This window comes from Oncorhynchus tshawytscha, linkage group LG18, assembly GCF_018296145.1.
Source record: "Oncorhynchus tshawytscha isolate Ot180627B linkage group LG18, Otsh_v2.0, whole genome shotgun sequence".
NCBI lineage: Eukaryota > Metazoa > Chordata > Actinopteri > Salmoniformes > Salmonidae > Oncorhynchus > Oncorhynchus tshawytscha.
In genome coordinates this window covers 44,111,264-44,130,866 of record NC_056446.1, presented here as the reverse complement: position 1 = coordinate 44,130,866, position 19,603 = coordinate 44,111,264, and the positions used below count along the sequence as shown (strand labels likewise).

Sequence of the window (19,603 nt, the reverse complement as noted above, 5' to 3'; positions counted from 1 at the left end):
ATTCCTCTTTAATTTAGAAGATACTTACCCTGACACTTCCCAATGACAGAGCCAAAGTCATCCCTCACAGACCTGGTGGGGGAAAAAACAGAGAATAGAAAATACACAAACGTTCTGCATGTCACCTTAAAAAGGTAAAATGGACCTCTGTGTATTACAGATAGTCATACACAGCACCCTGCTGACTGGGAGGGTTTCTACTGAGTAGACAGAACATCTGATAAACTAAAATTACTCAAATGTAAAAAGTTTAGAAGGGACACACTATCTCACATCATTACCTGATCTCCACACACTGGTCCTGAACCACAGCCAGCAACTTCCCATGACTGGAGAGAGAGAGGAGAAAGATTTAGGACTTCTAACCTCTTCCAACCATGAGGCTACCTGGGGCGGCAGGTAGCCTCGTGGTTTAGAGGGGCGGCAGGTAGCCTCGTGGTTCAGAGCGTTGGACTAGTCACTGAAAGGTCTAAGATCGAATCCCCGAGCTGACAAGGTAAAAATCTGTCGTTCTGCCCCTGAACAGGGCAGTTAACCCACTGTTCCTAGACCAGTTAACCCACTGTTCCTAGACCAGTTAACCCACTGTTCCTAGACCAGTTAACCCACTGTTCCTAGACCAGTTAACCCACTGTTCCTAGACCAGTCAACCCACTGTTCCTAGACCAGTCAACCCACTGTTCCTAGACCAGTCAACCCACTGTTCCTAGACCAGTCAACCCACTGTTCCTAGACCAGTCAACCCACTGTTCCTAGACCAGTCAACCCACTGTTCCTAGACCAGTCAACCCACTGTTCCTAGACCAGTCAACCCACTGTTCCTAGACCAGTCAACCCACTGTTCCTAGACCAGTCAACCCACTGTTCCTAGACCAGTCAACCCACTGTTCCTAGACCGTCATTGTAACTAAGAATTTGTTCTTAACGGACAAGTTAAATAAAGGCAAAAATAAAAAATAATAATTTAAATCATAAGACAAACTAAATCTGGCTAAATTAACCATGATGGCTCCCTTGTAAAAAAAAAAAAAACTTGGGTCTCAATGGCCGTCGAGGTCAAAATAAAAGGTCAAATAAACATAAACAAAGGTCAGAGGTTGAATTCATATGAATGTATGAAGGGCCTGGCGTGGTGCCTGCGTGTGTACTGTACTATATACCTTGCTAGCACCAGTTGCCAGTTGATCTGCTTGTTGGCCAGTCGGATCAGGCCAGGAGGTAGAGAGGAACTAGAGGGACTGGTTCAAGATCACAGATAAATCAGTCAGCTGTTACAAACTACAACAAGAGGACCAACACAACAGCATAAACATTAGTAAAGTCAATTTGACAAAAACTATATACGGTTTTACGAAGCTGGAAAGAGTTTCAGGCTACAGGGGTAAATAGTAATGAAATAGTTGATGAGTTTCGATGTGAGTAATATAAAGAGCTTACCTGTACCACAGGTAATGCAGGATGAACCTAAAAGGTCCTACAACAGACATGGAGAAGACATGGTGAGGAGTGGCTAGGATCATGTTGAAAGTCCTAGTGTGTTCCAGCACATGGGTAATGTTCAGTTACTACCCAAATGGAGCCCCGTAGGGGCGTCGCGCCAACCCCGTCAGAATTCATTTAATAGGCCTTCATTCATTTATTTCACTTTATTTTCATTGCAGATAAACCTCTCCTAGTAGCGGTAGTGTTCCCCAGAGGTGGGACCAAGTCATGTGACTCGAGTCCCAACACCTCTGCTGTTTTTCAATGATGATAAGCAGCTCACTTAGTCTATTAAACGTTGTACATCTCCTCTTTCCAACTTCAAGTTTAAACCCGGGCGGCGAGCCCCCTAGATTACCACCCCGGGCGGCGAGCCCGCTAGATTACCACCCCGGGCGGCGAGCCCGCTAGATTACCACCCCGGGCGGCGAGCCCGCTAGATTACCACCCCGGGCGGCGAGACATATTTAAAACATTAACTTTTTTTTAAGATCACAAATAGGCAGTTAACAGTGTTGGACCAGGAACCCAAAAGATAGCTGGTTCAAATTTCGCAGCCGTCAAAGTGGAAAAATCTGCCTTTCTGCCCTCGAGCATAACCCCAAACAACTGATGACATGGACCATAATGTCTAGCCGAGGAGACTTTGGATTGGAGGGCATCTAATTCAGAGGAGCGGAAGACACATTTAGTTTTTTGCATCTCATTAGGTATGCCCTTAGCCTTCATCCGATCGTCCGCCATCACCTCATGTTACAGCATAACGAAACAGCTCCATGTCACAAGGATCTGGACACAATCCCTGGAAGCTGAAAATGTCCCAGTTCTTCCATGGCCTGCATACTCACCAGACATGTCACCCATTGAGCATGTTTGGGATGCTCTGGATCCACAGTTCCTGCCAATATCCAGCAATTTCACACAGCCATTGAAGAGGAGTGGGACAACATTTCACAATCAACAGCCTGATCAACTCTGCGTGAAGGAGATGTGCAAATGGTGGTCAGACCAGATACGGTTTTCTGAGCCCCTACCTTTTTTCTTTTAAGTATCTGTGACCAACAGATGCATATCTGTATTCCCAGTCATGTGAAATCCATAGATTAATTATTCATTTAAAATGGATTGATTTCCTTATGTGAACTGTACCTCAGTAAAATCTTTGAAACGGTTGCGTTTATATTTTTTGTTCAGTGTCAAACCAGAAACCATAGAGTAAAAGCAGCCGGTTCTACTCTGAACTCTGTTCTGGTGTTAAACTGAGTGGGTCGAGCTTAACACATCAACCATGTTACCCATAGATAAGACAGCAAAGTAACGTTTTAATAATTTGAAAAAAAAGTTTGCATTCAAATGCCACTCTCCGTTGCAAACAGAACTCCATTCCCCTTGTCACAAGGGGATTGATCGGCAGATTTAAGAAGAAAAATTTTAAAAAATCAGCAACCCTGTTACTTTATTTGGTATAGTCATTTTAAGAGGGACTGGCGAAACAAATGTTTTGACTTGAAATCTTTATCATACTTCATTCTCCTCTTACTGTTTTTAGCTAGAAATACCAGTCAAACGTTAAAATGGGCAGACTATATAATATATATTCATGATTTAACTATTCATTTATGTCCTCCTTCTTTCACTTAAAATGTGACTTATTTCAACATTCTAAAAAAAAACACATTGTGACATCACTTCCAACTTCCATTCACTGCAAATACAACATCGCAAGTAGACTTTAACTATAAATAATCCCTTTTAAAAAAGGGAATGACACCTTTGTCTACTTCTGTGCTATTCAAATCTGTAAATAAGTACAGAAATATCTACTACCAACCAAGACGTCCAGCTGTTTTAGTAACTACATCAACTAATGTAGCTGTTGGATTAACAATGGAACTTTGCAGAACTTCCAGATGACGGGTGTGTTGGTAAATTCACTCTGGAGTGCCAGAGTACACGTCAGAGTACACGTAAAGTGTGCAGCTCTGGGCGTTGGTCAATTCAAAGTGTTCCGCTCTCTGACCTGATGACGGGTGTGTTGGTAAATTCACTCTGGAGTGCCAGAGTGCACGTAGAGTGTGCATCTCCGAGTGAGTGAGCTCTGGGCGTTGGTCAATTCAAAGTGTTCCGCTCTCTGACCACTCACTGGACGCTCTGGCAGAGGAGTAGGCTCTCTTTGATCTGTAGGTCTGATCGTTCACAACGGCAGTCAGGTTCCCAGATACTTCCAGACACAAATTACAGAACACCTCAATCTGACCATATTACTTCAGCAGAGCTGGTCAGGCTGTTTGTACTGTTATCCAGAGCGTTGGGAGATTTTGACATTGGCAGGTAAAGATGTGTATTTCACCAGCCATGTTGGTGGGTGGTCAGGGCTCCACAGGGCCAACATTTCAATCGTATTTGTGACTAAAACATCAAGTATGATCACAGTAAAATAAATGCTGCAGTAAAGTCTTCAAAGTATTTCTGCCTGTTTTGTTTCATAGTTGGTCAATTAAATCGAACAAAGTCAAAGAACTAGGAATCCTATCTAGCCTTTCCCACCTCAACACTGCCTGGCTGGGGGCTGTGTGCACCTGAAGAGCTGAGTGAAAGATTTGTTTTAATAAGTGCTGTGCACAGTAATAAAAGATGGTGTCCTTGTGTTTCTTGGCTGTTCTCATTGTTTTGTTCCACAAGCCAGGTGGTTTTTCTACGTTTTAATTTCACCTGCTAGAGAAGAGAAGACAACACGTTTACTAGACTCCATCTCACAGGCACAAACATGACTCCATCTCACAGGCACAAACATGACTCCAATCGTGTTACCACGGTAACCTCCAGTGGTGGAAAAAGGACCCAGATACATTCATAAAAAATGACTCAAGTAAAAGTCAAACTCACCCAGTAAAATACTACTTGAGTAAAAGTCTAAAAAGGTATTTGGTATTAAATATACTTAAGTATCAATAGTAAATTTAATTGATGAAATAAACTTGTGTATTAAAAGTAAAAGTATAAATCATTTCAAATTCCTGATATTAAAGCTAACCAGAGGGCATCATTCATCTTTTGTTTTTTAATTTATGAATAGCCAGGGGCACGCTCCAACACTCAGACATCCTTTACAAACAAAGCCTGTGTTTAGTGAGTCCTCCAGATCAGAGGCAGTAGGGATGACCAGGGATGTTCTCTGTTTAGTGAGTCCTCCAGATCAGAGGCAGTAGGAAGGACCAGGGATGTTCTCTGTTTAGTGAGTCCTCCAGATCAGAGGCAGTAGGAAGGACCAGGGATGTTCTCTGTTTAGTGAGTCCTCCAGATCAGAGTGAGCAGTAGAGGGATGACCAGGGATGTTCTCTGTTTAGTGAGTCCTCCAGATCAGAGGCAGTAGGAATGACCAGGGATGTTCTCTGTTTAGTGAGTCCTCCAGATCAGAGGCAGTAGGAAGGACCAGGGATGTTCTCTGTTTAGTGAGTCCTCCAGATCAGAGGCAGTAGGGATGACCAGGGATGTTCTCTGTTTAGTGAGTCCTCCAGATCAGAGGCAGTAGGGATGACCAGGGATGTTCTTGCTTAGCATTCAAAATGTAATGAGTAGTTTTGGGTGTCAGGGAAAATGTATGGAGTAAAAATAAAAAATATCTTTAGGAATGTAGTGAAGTAAATGTAGGTCAAAATATTATTGTACTGCTGATAATAATTTTAAAACTTTTTTTTCCACGTTTACTGACACTGGTCTTATTCAACAGGCGTTGCGCGTTCGTAAATTAATCAGTTATTCTGCGCTCTGGAACACGCAGATGAGAGTGCTCTGAAATCAGAGTAGATTAACATAAAACAGCATATAACACAACGTAAAGGGTATAGCACCTTGGTCTACTAATCTGATATTCAAATGTGAAATCATAACAGTAGTAGCATATCAATTTATTCCACAAAAACAAAAACCCACTTTTTCTTAATGGAAAATTAGCATTCGTTTTATTTAACCTCTTGAGATGAAAAAACATGTGTCGTATTAAAGTTGAACATGTGCTCTTTATGACAGAATGTCAAAATTAGGTGAAATTAAAAATGAATTGAATGAATTAATACCAAGTTACACTTCTCAAAACGAGTAGGTGTAACGACCCTGCGTGCTCTGGTCAAACGTAATGCACTAGGGGAATATAGGGTGACTTGGGAGGCAACCTTGGGCTTGCTTCCAATAAGATTATTATTTTCTTAACATGAATTTAAGAAGGGATACAGTATGAACAACCAGATCAGCGAGGGACAAAGATGCCTCGAGGATCCCGTCTTACCTGTCACAGCCTTGGCAATAACAGATGAACTGTGCTCCTTGTTGCCTCGCAACTGCAAATGTCAGAGAGTGACAGACTGTTATTGATCTTTCTATACAAACCCTGAATTACAGTGTGATTGGGAACCAACCAATGTACACCAGTGTGATGATACTAGGGCCAAAACATCTTCCCTGGACAAAGTACAGAATATGGTAACGTCAAGACAGCTAACTTAGCAAATTCACAACAGACTAGTTAGCCAACGTTTGGAAAGTAAAAACAAAACCTCAACGCTGAAGTTAAGCTCCTTTATTTCATAGATTTGTTTACGGTGACTGAATATTTAACTGCACGTAAATGTTGATTCAATGCCAATCCATAACGTGTTATCAGTCATGACTGAGTGGAAGATGTGTTGCGACGTGGCTAACCGTTACTAGCTAACGTTAGCGAACCTTGCAAGGTGAACAATCACTTCAACTTGACATTTCCGTCTATATGTTATTAACAATGAACCGAATCCGTTGTTTTGTACAAACCTGAGTGTCGGTCTCGGGTGGCCATTCCGTATTTATCAGTAAATCATATAAAATGTTCTCATCTTCCACGTCAACGTTGCTATCATCAGCCATGTTTACTTGGATAGTTGATCCGAACTCTGTCACAAACTACGGAATACAGGATGGTACAAAACAAAGAGGACTGTTTAACGAAACGCGGTTTACATTTCGGCATTAAGGCGGTTTTACCAAAGACTATTATAACTAAACCCAAGATAGAACAGTCGTTTCCAATGAGAGAAAATGAATCATAGTGGGCAGAACAAGCATGTAAGAAATGTAGTCCCACTCTGTTTGTTACATATTCTAGTTCTGAAACAGAAAACTGAATTTCAGATTAAATGTTTCATCGAAGAGAATATTTGCAGAATTTCGGACAAAATCCTTCTCTGGTCATCTTCTCCCACTGCCGGCCACTGGGCTTCCTCTCATCACCATATTTGGTAGTAAGCGGAAATGCTTCACATTTTTAAATCGGGTGAAAAATCTGTCTAATTGTTCAATCTGTGTTTTTTTTTTACCAAGGCGGAGTTACAATGAATCAAATTATACACTGATTCATAAGACGTGTCGATGTTTTTAAGATATGTGCCTCATATCAATGATAATGACCTAAAAGAATAATGTACTCGCCCTATGGAAACTACATTAAAAAGTCAAAAGAAACCATTCAGAGGAGCTACTACCGGTTCAAAAAATGCAGCAAAATGTCAGATTTACAGATGTACATTCACATTCAAACTATAGATTTTACTGAGGTACAGTTCACATAAGGAAATCAATCCATTTTAAATGAATAATTAATTTACAGATGTACATTTACAAACAAACCACCACATTTTATTACCTTGTAAAAAGAAAAAAAGAAACTGAACTATATTTTAAGACAATGAAATACTCTGTTTATATTATAAATATGTGTATGACCCTTGTGTACTGTGATATTGTCCTCACATAGCAAAGCTGCAGGCTAAAGTTAAATCTAGACTTGGTTTCCTCTATCGTCATCGCTCCTCTTTCACCCCAGCTGCCAAACTAACCCTGATTCAGATGACCATGCTATCCATGCTAGATTACGGAGACATAATTTATAGATCGGCAGGTAAGGGTGCTCTCTAGCGGCTAGATGTTCTTTACCATTCGGCCATCAGATTTGCCACCAAAGCTCCTTATAGGACACATCACTGCACTCTATACTCCTCTGTAAACTGGTCATCTCTGTATACCTGTTGCAAGACACACTGGTTGATGCTTATTTATAAAACCCTTCTTAGACCTCACTCTCCCTATCTGAGATATCTACTGCAGCCCTGATCCTCCACATACAACACCCATTCTGCCAGTCACATTCTGTTAAAGGTCCCCAAAGCACACACATCCCTGGGTCGCTCCTCTTTTCAGTTCGCTGCAGCTAGCGACTGGAACGAGCTGCAACAAACACTCAAACTGGACAGTTTTATCTCCATCTCTTCATTCAAAGACTCCATCATGGACTCTTACTGACAGTTGTGGCTGCTTTGTGTGATGTATTGTTGTCTCTACCTTCTTGCCCTTTGTGCTGTTGTCTGTGACCAATAATGTTTGTACCCTGTTTTATGCTGCTACCATGTTGTTGTTATGTTGTGGTGCTACCATGTTGTTGTCATGTTGTGTTGCTACCATGTTGTTGTCATGTTGTGGTGCTGCCATGTTGTTGTCATGTTGTGGTGCTGCCATGTTGTTGTTATGTTGTGTTGCTACCATGTTGTTGTTATGTTGTGTTGCTACCATGTTGTTGTCATGTTGTGTTGCTACCATGTTGTTGTCATGTTGTGTTGCTACCATGTTGTTGTTATGTTGTGTTGCTACCATGTTGTTGTTATGTTGTGTTGCTACCATGCTGTGTTGTTGTCTTAGGTCTCTCTTTATGTAGTGTTGTGTTGTCTCCCTTGTCGTGATGTGTGTTTTGTCCTATATATATATATCCTACTCTGCCTTGTTGGCCTCTGTAGTTAGCGTCTGCAAGAGCAGAAAGAGTCTCTTAACAACAAGGAACTTTGGTCCCAAATGAGGACCCAGCCGAGAAGAGATCAACATCCGACGAGCTTCTCCTTCACGTCTCTATGGATTAAAATTACCATTTTTAATATATATATATATATATATATATATATATATACATACAATGATCGCCTACCAAAAGGCAAAAGGCCTCGGGGGCTGTGATAATTTATATCCTTTTGGTAGGCGATCCTGTAAATAAGCATTTGTTTTTCACTATCTTGCCACGTTAAGTAAAGATTAAATAATTGTGTTCCCCATTTACTCTTTATATGGATTTGTTTTAATACCCCCCTCCCAAAAAGGTTTGCTTTTGGATTGGACTATGACTGAAGTAGTGGAATGTTTTTTTGTGTATCTATTTTTGTGTTTTGTATGTTTAATGTTTCCTTTTGCGCATTGGATTTGAAATTGTTTTCCAGTTCACTTCCCGTACAGTTGGTGGCGGCATGCACATTAAATTAGTGAGAAGAAACACGTCACATCCGTTTTTTGTCAAAGTCGTTGGCAAATATGGCAGCGTTCTCTGGTAAGAAATTAAAATATATATTTTACTGTATTCTCACTGTTATCAGTACTTATCTATAAGTGAACACATTTAAGATGGGTTGAAGTCCTTTTTCCTGCCAGTAATGGTTCCCTTTCGTCCACAGAAATGGGCGTTATGCCTGAAATCGCCCAAGCAGTCGAGGAGATGGACTGGCTGTAAGTTATCCGAGGTTGTCTCTCTCTGTCTCTCTCTCTTGTAAAAATGTAAATCCTTAAACCCTTGCCGTGTACCTATGTTTGACCTCTGTATTTGCGTGACATGTTTTGCTAAAATCCATACTTAATTAATAAAACGTTTTTTTTGTGTGTCTATTACCGACCACCGACTGTTTCGTCATATCGATTGACAGCGACTCGTATGTGTCCGGAAGCAGCTTGGGTGCTTGACTGTCGTCGTGAGGTCAGAACGCTCGGTTCAACCTACTCCTCGTCCAGTGTGCGCACCGAGACCGAAACAATCTTTATTTACGCACGACCTGCGCGCACTCCAGAGAGAATTTACGAACGCTTCCGTAATCAGTTTATTCGGCGTCAGTGGTGTATTTTATCTGCGCATGTGCCAACACCGCTGTAGCGCAAACTCCCCTCTGGCGGTGCAGCGCCTTTGAATCTGCATGCAGTCTGTATTGACCGTGCAGCATTTACGTTGATATGGCCGCTCAGAAGTCAGATCATTCATACTTCTTCCGGTTTACAGAGCTGTTATGAAGAAGTAGTCAAGGAAGGAAGGAAGTGAGTTTGTTTATATAGGGCCACCCGCCCCCATCTACTGTCAACCAATCATGTCTATATGGAGCCAAACTCCAAATAAAATAGTCTATGCAAAAACAACATGGTCACTGTGGTGGAAGGTTTATTTTGATTGTTGATTTTATTTATTTGTTATGCTTTTATCAAAAGTCCCATCACTAACCCGATTTCAGATGTGTCCATCCAAACAGGATTATTATGGACATTGTAATGAAACAGGCAGGGAGCAGATCTCGAACCCTCGACCTTCTAGCCCGAAGTCCAGCACTCTATCGACTGTGCCGCAGAAGCTCGAGCACCAGAGTCGATATCCGCACTTAAAAACGCAGGGTCGTTACACTATTGTTATCGCAAGGCATGTTAATAACGTTGTAAACAAACTACTGTATTCATCTGACTGTCCACAACCCTATTGTTATCGTGTGCATGTAACCATGTGTAGCCGACGCGAAATGGCTAGCTAGTCAGCGGTGGTGCGCGCTGGTAGCGTTCCAATCGGTGACGTCGCTTGCTCTGACACCTTTTGTGGAGCGATGGGTAACGCTGCTTCGAGGGTGACTGTTGTCGATGTGTTCCTGGTTCGAGCCCAGGTAGGGGCGAGGGGACGGACTTAACGTCTATACTGTTACACATGCTCAGATTGCCACCCAGTGTTGTAACTGCTGATTGTTGGTTCCAGCCTCCCCACAGACATCCAGGCTGAGTCCATTCCGTTGATCCTGGGGGGAGGAGATGTCCTCATGGTGAGAAAATGGCTTTTTTACATAAAAAAAAAAACGGTTCAACCTTAACTTATAATGACTCCTCCCACATTCCGTGTATTGACTCCATCTGTTGTTGATTCTGTTCAGGCGGCAGAGACTGGGAGCGGGAAGACTGGGGTGAGTGTAGCGCCGTTCCTCCATATGGTCAAATCCAGCGTCTACTAGAGGCCAGGGGGTCGCTGAAACATGTTCTACCAGCCATGAGATCTAGAGGCCTTTAAACACTACCAAATGAAACATAGAGGCCAGGGGGTCGCTGAAACATGTTCTACCCCATTCTACTAGAGGCCTCGCTGAAACATGTTCTACCAGCCCCCACTAGAGGCCCTTTCTACCAGCCTCCTACTAGAGGCCACCCTTCTACCAGCCCCCACTAGAGGCCACCCATGTTCTACCATGAGATCTACTTTAAAACAAATGAAACATTCAATTAGGCCCCTTCCTCTACCCCCCCATTAGACCCATTCTCCTCCTCTACCCTTCCCCCATTAGACCCATTCTCCTCCTCTACCCTTCCCCCATTAGACCCATTCTCCTCCTCTACCCTTCCCCCCATTAGACCCCCCTTCCCCCCATTAGACCCATTCTCCTCCTCCTCCCCCATTAGACCCATTCTCCTCCTCTACCCCCCCCCATTAGGACCCATTCTCCTCCTCTACCCTTCCCCCCCATTAGACCCATTCTCCCTCCTACCCTTCCCCCCCCATTAGACCCATTCTCCTCCTCTACCCCCCCCCATTAGGTCCATTCTCCTCCTCTACCCTTCCCCCCCCCCATTAGGTCCATTCTCCTCCTCTACCCTTCCCCTTAACCCCCCCCATTAGGTCCATTCTCCTCCTCTACCCTTCCCCACCCTTCCCCCCCCACATTAGGTCCATTCTCCTCCTCTACCCTCCCCCCCCATTAGGTCCATTCTCCCTCTACCCTCCCCCATTAGGTCCACCCTCCTCTACCCCCCCATTAGGCCCATTCTCCTCCTCTACCCTCCCCCCCCCCCATTAGGCCCATTCTCCTCCTCTACCCCCCCCCATTAGGTCCATTCTCCTCCTCTACCCTTCCCCCCCCATTAGGCCCATTCTCCTCCTCTACCCCCCATTAGGCCCATTCTCCTCCTCTACCCTTCCCCCATTAGGCCCATTCTCCTCCTCTACCCTTCCCCCATTAGGCCCATTCTTCTCCTCTACCCCCCCATTAGGCCCTTCTCCTCTAACCCCCATTAGGCCCATTCTCCTCCTCTCTAACTCCCCATTAGGCCCATTCTCCTCCTCTACCCCCCCTCCTTAGGCCCATTCCCCCCATTAGGCCCATTAACCTTCTACCCTTCCCCCCATTAGGCCCATTCTCCTCCTCTACCCTTCCCCCCTTTAGGCCCATTTCTCCTCTAACCTTCCCCCTTTAGGCCCATTCTCCTCCTCTAACCTTCCCCTTTAGGCCCATTCTCCTCCTCTAACCCTTCCCCCTTTAGGCCCATTCTTCTCCTCTAACCTTCCCCCATTAGGCCCATTCTCCTCCTCTAACCCCAGGTCCTTGGTGTACAATGTGTTTTCTGTCCATGTACTTGGTTCATTAACAACTAACGGGCCCAAACAATTATACTATTCTGTATTTTCTAGAATTCTGTTTTCTTTTCAGTTTTATTTCTCTCACAATATTACACTTATTTAATAGAGAAACAAGGGAAATATATGTTCTGAGTCCATGTCAGTGCTTAAATCACATCAAAAGAAAGAGGATCGAGTCGTGTTTCTGTTGGGGCTACTGCTGCAACACGTGTCATGGCAGAGTTTGAGAAACCAATTTCCACCGAATTGATATCTACCTGTTAAAGACCTACTTACCTCATTCCCACTCCCACTCTCTTCACTTCCCCTCCTCTCTTCCCTTCCCCTCCTCTCTTCCCTTCCCCTCCTCTCTTCCCTTCCCCTCCTCTCTTCCCTTCCCCTCCTCTCTTCCCTTCCCTTCCCTCCTCTCTTCCCTTCCTCCCTCCTCTCTTCCCTTCCCTTCCTCTCTTCTTCCCTTCCCCTCCTCTCTTCCCTTCCCTTCCCCTCCCTCTTCCTTCCCTTCCCCTCCTCTCTTCCCTTCCCCTCCTCTCTTCCCTTCCCCTTCTCTTCCCTTCCCTTCCCCTCCTCTCTTCCCTTCCCCTCCTCTCTTCCCCTCTTCCCTCTCTAGGCCTTCAGTATCCCAGTGATCCAGATAGTGTATGAGACTCTGAAGGACCAGCAGGAGGGGAAGAAGGGGAGAACTGCTGTGAAGACTGGTGGAGCAGGTATGACAGACAGACATCTCTTTGCCCTGTCATAAGTGCTTGAAGTGTGCCGACTCTCCTTTGTGGCGTCCTGGCCGACTCTGTCCTGTGTGGCGTCTTGGCCGACTCTGTCCTGTGTGGCGTCCTGGCCGACTCTGTCCTGTGTGGCGTCCTGGCCGGCTCTGTCCTGTGTGGCGTCTTGGCCGGCTCTGTCCTGTGTGGCGTCCTGGCCGGCTCTGTCCTGTGTGGCGTCCTGGCCGGCTCTGTCCTGTGTGGCGTCTTGGCCGACTCTGTCCTGTGTGGCGTCCTTGGCCGACTCTGTCCTGTGTGGCGTCTTGGCCGACTCTGTCCTGTGGCGTCTTGGCCGACTCTGTCCTGTGTGGCGTCCTGGCCGGCTCTGTCCGGCACAATCTAGGGAACAACCGTAATGGATTTGTTTCGGGCCGGTACCGATTTTTTTTTTTTTGGGAGGGGGGTCAAGATCAATATTCAATGTCATTAAATGAGGAAATTGATGGCAACATTTCCCACAGACTGCCATGTGATACATTCAGACGTGTGACTTTGGTAAAAACGAACTACATAACATCACGGTCAGATTGTAATTTGAGTGGTAAATGTCTTGATAAACTGGGTACATTAAGATGGTATCGGCCTAGTCAACACAGGTGTATATTGAGTCATTGATCTTGTTTTAGCTGATCAGTGGAGGCTATGGGGGTCCATCTGGGACAAACAGAGCCTTGGGAAAAGTATTCAGACCACCTTGACTTTTTCCACATTGTGTTATGTTACATCCTTATTCTAACATTGAATAAATCATATTTTTACCTCATCAATCTACACACAATAGCTCATAATGACAAAGCAAAAACAGGTTTTTTAGATTTCTTTGCAAATTGATAAAACATTAAAAACATACCTTATTTACATAAGTATTCAGACCCTTTGCTATGAGACTCTAAATTGCGCTCAGGTGCATCCTGTTTCCATTGATCATCCTTGAGATGTTTCTACAACTTGATTGGAGTCCACCTGTGGTAAATTCAATTGATTGGACATGATTTGGAAAGACACACACCTGTCTATATAAGGTCCTACAGTTGACAGGTGCATGTCAGAGCAAAAACCAAGCCATGAGGTTGAAGGAATTGTCCATAGAGCTCCGAGACAGGATTGTGTTGAGGCACAGATCTGGGGAAGGGTACTAAAACATTTCTGCAGCATTGAAGGTCCCCAAGGACACAGTGGCCTCCATCATTCTTAAATGGAAGTTTGGAGCCACCAGGACTCTTCCTAGAGCTGGCCGCCCGGCCAAACTGAGCAATCGGGGGAGAAGGGCTTTGGTCAGGGAGGTGGTAGTCACTCTGACGGAGCTCCAGAGTTCCTCTGTGGAGATGGGAGAACCTTCCAGAAGGACAACCATCTCTGCAGCACTCCACCAATCAGGCCTTTATCGTGGAGTGGCCAGACGGAAGCCACTCCTAAGTAAAAGGCACATGATTCTCTGGTCTGATGAAACCAAAATTGAACTCTTTGGCCTGAATGCCAAGGAGGAAACCTGGCACCATCCCTACGGTGAAGCATGGTGGTGGCAACATCATGTTGTGGGGATGTTTTTCAGCGGCAGGGACTGGGAGACTAGTCAGGATTGAGGGGAAAGATGAACAGAGCAAAGTACAGAGAGATCCTTGATAAAAACCTTCTCCAGAGCAGTCAGGACCTCAGACTGGGGCCAAGGTTCACCTTCCAACAGGACAACAACCCTAAGCACACAACCAAGACAACGCAGGAGTGGCTTCGGGACAAGTCTCTGAATGTCCTTGAGTGATCCAGCCAGAGCCTAGACTTGAACCCGATCTAACATCTCTAGAGAGACCTGAGAATAGCTGTGCAGCGACGCTCCTCATCCAACCTGACAGAGCTGGAGAGGATCTGCAGAGAAGAATGGGAGAAACTCCCCAAATACAGGTGTTCCAAGCATGTAGCGTCATACCCAAGAAGACTCGAAGCTGTAATCACTGCCAAAGGTGCTTCAACAAAATACTGAGGAAAGGGTCTGAATACTTATTTAAATGTTATATTTCAGTTTTTTATTTTTTTTACATTTGCTAAAATGTCTAAAACCCTGTTTTCTACTTTGTCATTATTTGGTATTGTGTGTAGATGTTGATGAGGAGGAAAAAACGATTTAATCCATTTCAAAATAAGACTGTAACAAAATGTACACTGAGATGGACCGCCTGCTGGGTGGGGCGTTAGGAATTCAATGAATGTGACTGGTCGACCGCCTGCTGGGGCGTTAGCAATTCAATGAATGTGATTGGTCGACCCTCTGCTGGGTGGGGCGTTACCGTCTGCTGGGTGGGGCGGAATTCAATGATTGCGATTGGTCGACCGTCTGCTGGGTGGGGCGTTAGGAATTCAATGATTGCGATTGGTCGACCGTCTGCTGGGTGGGGCGGGGCGTTAGGAATTCAATGAATGTGATTGGTCGACCCTCTGCTGGGTGGGGCGTTAGCAATTCAATGAATGTGATTGGTCGACCCTCTGCTGGGTGGGGCGTTAGCAATTCAATGAATGTGATTGGTCGACCCTCTGCTGGGTGGGGCGTTAGCAATTCAATGAATGTGATTGGTCGACCCTCTGCTGGGTGGGGCGTTTTTTTAAATATTTTTTTTTAACCTTTATTTAACCAGCGAAGTCAGTTAAGAACAAATTCTTATTTTCAATGACGGCCTGGGAACAGAATGACGGAACATGGGTTAACTGCCTGTGGCAGTTAACACACAGTCACATCACAGCTAACTACAGCTAACTACAGCTAACACACAGATTTGTACCTTGTCAGCTCTACAGCTAACACACAGTCACATCACAACTAACTACAGCTAACACACAGGGGTTTGAACTTCACAGCTAAACCTTCCGGTTACTAGTCCAACGCTCTAACCACTAGGCTACCCTACAGCTAACACACAGTCACCGCTAACACACAGTCACATTAACACACAGTCACATCAATTCAAGGAATGACAGGAACATCAGCTAACACACAAAACATCTCTGTCAACGGCACACACAGTAACTACAGCTAACACACAACATCACAGCTAACACACAGTCACATCACAGCTAACTACAGCTAACACACAGTCACATCACAGCTAACTACAGCTAACTACATGCTCATTTGTATTTATATCCTTTTATAATGATCCTGATTTTTAAATGAGGCTTTTAGGATCGTCACTTCCGTTCCTTTGCGTGATGAAGATGAAGATGGTTACCAAAACATATGTATTGCACACATCAAGACCCCCCCGCTAGGGGAGTACATAGGGAAATATTCTCTACAGGCTCCCCCCCCAGGGGAGATGACGTTTATATAATGACTGGCTGGGCTGTGGGACAGTGGATGGGCGCATGAATTAATTGGATCTGTTAACCGGTGGTTCCTGTGGAATGTGGCGATATAACTCCCTGCTATCAACCAATCAGCAACCAGGATCCAAACAACCTGTTTTTATAATGTCAGATACTGTTGTATTAGCAACCACACGTTTGTCTGTGTTTCAGTCTTCAACAAATGGCAGATGAACCCGTATGACAGAAGCACAGCGTTCGGTGAGTCAAAGGGCTCATTGTGTCTTCCTGTGGTGAAGGATGGTACATAAGTTATGTTGTAAACACGTTTAGATTTTAAACATGACATTTACTGCCCCCCCCATTCCTCTATCTCCTCCCCAGCCATTGGACCAGACGGACTGTGTTGTCAAAGCAGGGAGTTTAAAGAATGGCATGGCTGTCGCTCTACCAAAGCCATCACCAAGGGTAAGACGCATACATACATACATACTACCAAATGTACACATGCTGCTCCCTCTCTTATCTCTCTCTTTACCTGCCCTCTCTCTCTCCCCCTCCTCTGTCTCGCTCTCGCTCTCTCCGTCTCGCTCTCTCCGTCTCGCTCTCTCCGTCTCGCTCTCTCCGTCTCGCTCTCTGTCTCTCCACCTGCTCTCTGTCTCTCTCTCCCTCTAGGGAAGTACTACTATGAGGTATCATGTCATGACCAGGGCCTGTGTAGGATCGGCTGGTCTACCAGCCAGGCAGCTTTGGACTTAGGCAAGTACCTCGCTGAGTCTACACACAGAGTCCGGTTAAATTCACTGTTGGGCTGTTGTGTTGTTACCATCACTACTGTTGTGTTGTTACCAGGTACCGATAAGTACGGCTTTGGCTTTGGAGGAACGGGGAAGAAATCTCACAACAAGCAGTTTGACAGTTATGGAGAGGTATGCTATAGATTGTCTAATATTTATCTACAGCTATATTCAGTCCCTAATGTTGAAGATTGGTCCTTTTCCGAACAGTAAAATGTTTTCAGTGTGAACTTAAACGACTGTCAGGGAGAATCTGAAATTCACCTGATTTTAGGGAATAGAGTTCCATTGGAGAGACCGTCAGTCACCTCAGTCAGTCACCTGTAGGAGTTCACCATGCTGTCTGTCTCTCTCTGTCCTGTAGGAGTTCACCATGCTGTCTGTCTCTCTCTGTCCTGTAGGAGTTCACCATGCTGTCTGTCTCTCTCTGTCCTGTAGGAGTTCACCATGCTGTCTGTCTCTGTCCTGTAGGAGTTCACCATGCTGTCTGTCTCTCTCTGTCCTGTAGGAGTTCACCATGCTGTCTGTCTCTCTCTGTCCTGTAGGAGTTCACCATGCTGTCTGTCTCTCTCTGTCCTGTAGGAGTTCACCATGCTGTCTGTCTCTCTCTGTCCTGTAGGAGTTCACCATGCTGTCTGTCTCTCTCTGTCCTGTAGGAGTTCACCATGCTGTCTGTCTCTCTCTGTCCTGTAGGAGTTCACCATGCTGTCTGTCTCACCATGCTGTCTCTCTGTCCTGTAGGAGTTCACCATGCTGTCTGTCTCTCTCTGTCCTGTCTGTCTCTCTGTCCTGTAGGAGTTCACCATGCTGTCTGTCTCTCTCTGTCCTGTAGGAGTTCACCATGCTGTCTGTCTCTGTCTCTGTCCTGTAGGAGTTCACCATGCTGTCTGTCTCTCTCTGTCCTGTAGGAGTTCACCATGCTGTCTGTCTCTCTCTGTCCTGTAGGAGTTCACCATGCTGTCTGTCTCTCTCTGTCCTGTAGGAGTTCACCATGCTGTCTGTCTCTCTCTGTCCTGTAGGAGTTCACCATGCTGTCTGTCTCTCTCTGTCCTGTAGGAGTTCACCATGCTCCTGTAGGAGTGCTGTCTGTCTCTCTCTGTCCTGTAGGAGTTCACCATGCTGTCTGTCTCCTAGGAGTTCCTGTCTGTCTCTGTCCTGTAGGAGTTCACCATGCTGTCTGTCTCTGTCCTGTAGGAGTTCACCATGCTGTCTGCTGTCCTAGGAGTTCACCATGCTGTCTGTCTCTCTCTGTCCTGTAGGAGTTCACCATGCTGTCTGTCTCTGTCCTGTAGGAGTTCACCATGCTGTCTGTCTCTGTCCTGTAGGAGTTCACCATGCTGTCTGTCTCTGTCCTGTAGGAGTTCACCATGCTGTCTGTCTCTGTCCTGTAGGAGTTCACCATGCTGTCTGTCTCTGTCCTGTAGGAGTTCACCATGCTGTCTGTCTCTGTCCTGTAGGAGTTCACCATGCTGTCTGTGCTGTCTCTCTGTCCTGTAGGAGTTCACCATGCTGTCTGTCTCTCTCTGTCCTGTAGGAGTTCACCATGCTGTCTGTCTCTCTCTGTCCTGTAGGAGTTCACCATGCTGTCTGTCTCTCTCTGTCCTGTAGGAGTTCACCATGCTGTCTGTCTCTCTCTGTCCTGTAGGAGTTCACCATGCTGTCTGTCTCTCTCTGTCCTGTAGGAGTTCACCATGCTGTCTGTCTCTCTCTGTCCTGTAGGAGTTCACCATGCTGTCTGTCTCTCTCTGTCCTGTAGGAGTTCACCATGCTGTCTGTCTCTCTCTGTCCTGTAGGAGTTCACCATGCTGTCTGTCTCTCTCTGTCCTGTAGGAGTTCACCATGCTGTCTGTCTCTCTCTGTCCTGTAGGAGTTCACCATGCTGTCTGTCTCTCTCTGTCCTGTAGGAGTTCACCATGCTGTCTGTCTCTCTCTGTCCTGTAGGAGTTCACCATGCTGTCTGTCTCTCTCTGTCCTGTAGGAGTTCACCATGCTGTCTGTCTCTCTCTGTCCTGTAGGAGTTCACCATGCTGTCTGTCTCTCTCTGTCCTGTAGGAGTTCACCATGCTGTCTGTCTCTCTCTGTCCTGTAGGAGTTCACCATGCTGTCTGTCTCTCTCTGTCCTGTAGGAGTTCACCATGCTGTCTGTCTCTCTCTGTCCTGTAGGAGTTCACCATGCTGTCTGTCTCTCTCTGTCCTGTAGGAGTTCACCATGCTGTCTGTCTCTCTCTGTCCTGTAGGAGTTCACCATGCTGTCTGTCTCTCTCTGTCCTGTAGGAGTTCACCATGCTGTCTGTCTCTCTCTGTCCTGTAGGAGTTCACCATGCTGTCTGTCTCTCTCTGTCCTGTAGGAGTTCACCATGCTGTCTGTCTCTCTCTGTCCTGTAGGAGTTCACCATGCTGTCTGTCTCTCTCTATCCTGTAGGAGTTCACCATGCTGTCTGTCTCTCTCTGTCCTGTAGGAGTTCACCATGCTGTCTGTCTCTCTCTGTCCTGTAGGAGTTCACCATGCTGTCTGTCTCTCTCTGTCCTGTAGGAGTTCACCATGCATGACACCATGGGATGTTATCTGGATCTAGACAACGGACTCCTCTCCTTCTCCAAAAACGGTTTGTGCCTTCCCTTCCCATATTGTGTGTACTGTGTAGGTCAGGGTTCACCAGCCCGGTTCCCGGAGAGAGACCCTCCTGGAGGTTTTAACTTCAGTTTATCAACCAGCTAATTACTAGAGTCAGGTGCGCTAGATTAGGGTTGGAGCCACTGGCATTCAGGCCAAAGAGTTCTTG

The 19,603-nt window shown here is 45.5% G+C and overlaps 2 protein-coding genes across 2 annotated transcripts in view; one reads left to right on the top strand and one right to left on the bottom strand.

Moving 5' to 3' along the window:
- Positions 1-6,440, bottom strand: part of LOC112251637 (neuroblastoma-amplified sequence-like) — a 191,821-nt gene extending 185,381 nt beyond the window's left edge. Inside the window, 6 exon segments of the mRNA XM_042301124.1 lie at positions 29-72; positions 282-329; positions 1,161-1,238; positions 1,438-1,474; positions 5,768-5,819; positions 6,289-6,440. Of these exon segments, the coding sequence (XP_042157058.1) occupies positions 29-72; positions 282-329; positions 1,161-1,238; positions 1,438-1,474; positions 5,768-5,819; positions 6,289-6,381 (352 nt within the window). The 5' untranslated portion in view covers positions 6,382-6,440.
- Positions 6,441-8,799: 2,359 nt separating this feature from the next.
- Positions 8,800-19,603, top strand: part of LOC112251638 (ATP-dependent RNA helicase DDX1-like) — a 46,874-nt gene continuing 36,070 nt past the window's right edge. Inside the window, 10 exon segments of the mRNA XM_042301123.1 lie at positions 8,800-8,878; positions 9,003-9,054; positions 10,328-10,391; positions 10,500-10,529; positions 12,582-12,678; positions 16,237-16,284; positions 16,408-16,491; positions 16,699-16,782; positions 16,876-16,952; positions 19,354-19,426. Coding sequence (XP_042157057.1) covers positions 8,863-8,878; positions 9,003-9,054; positions 10,328-10,391; positions 10,500-10,529; positions 12,582-12,678; positions 16,237-16,284; positions 16,408-16,491; positions 16,699-16,782; positions 16,876-16,952; positions 19,354-19,426 — 625 coding nt within the window. The 5' untranslated portion in view covers positions 8,800-8,862.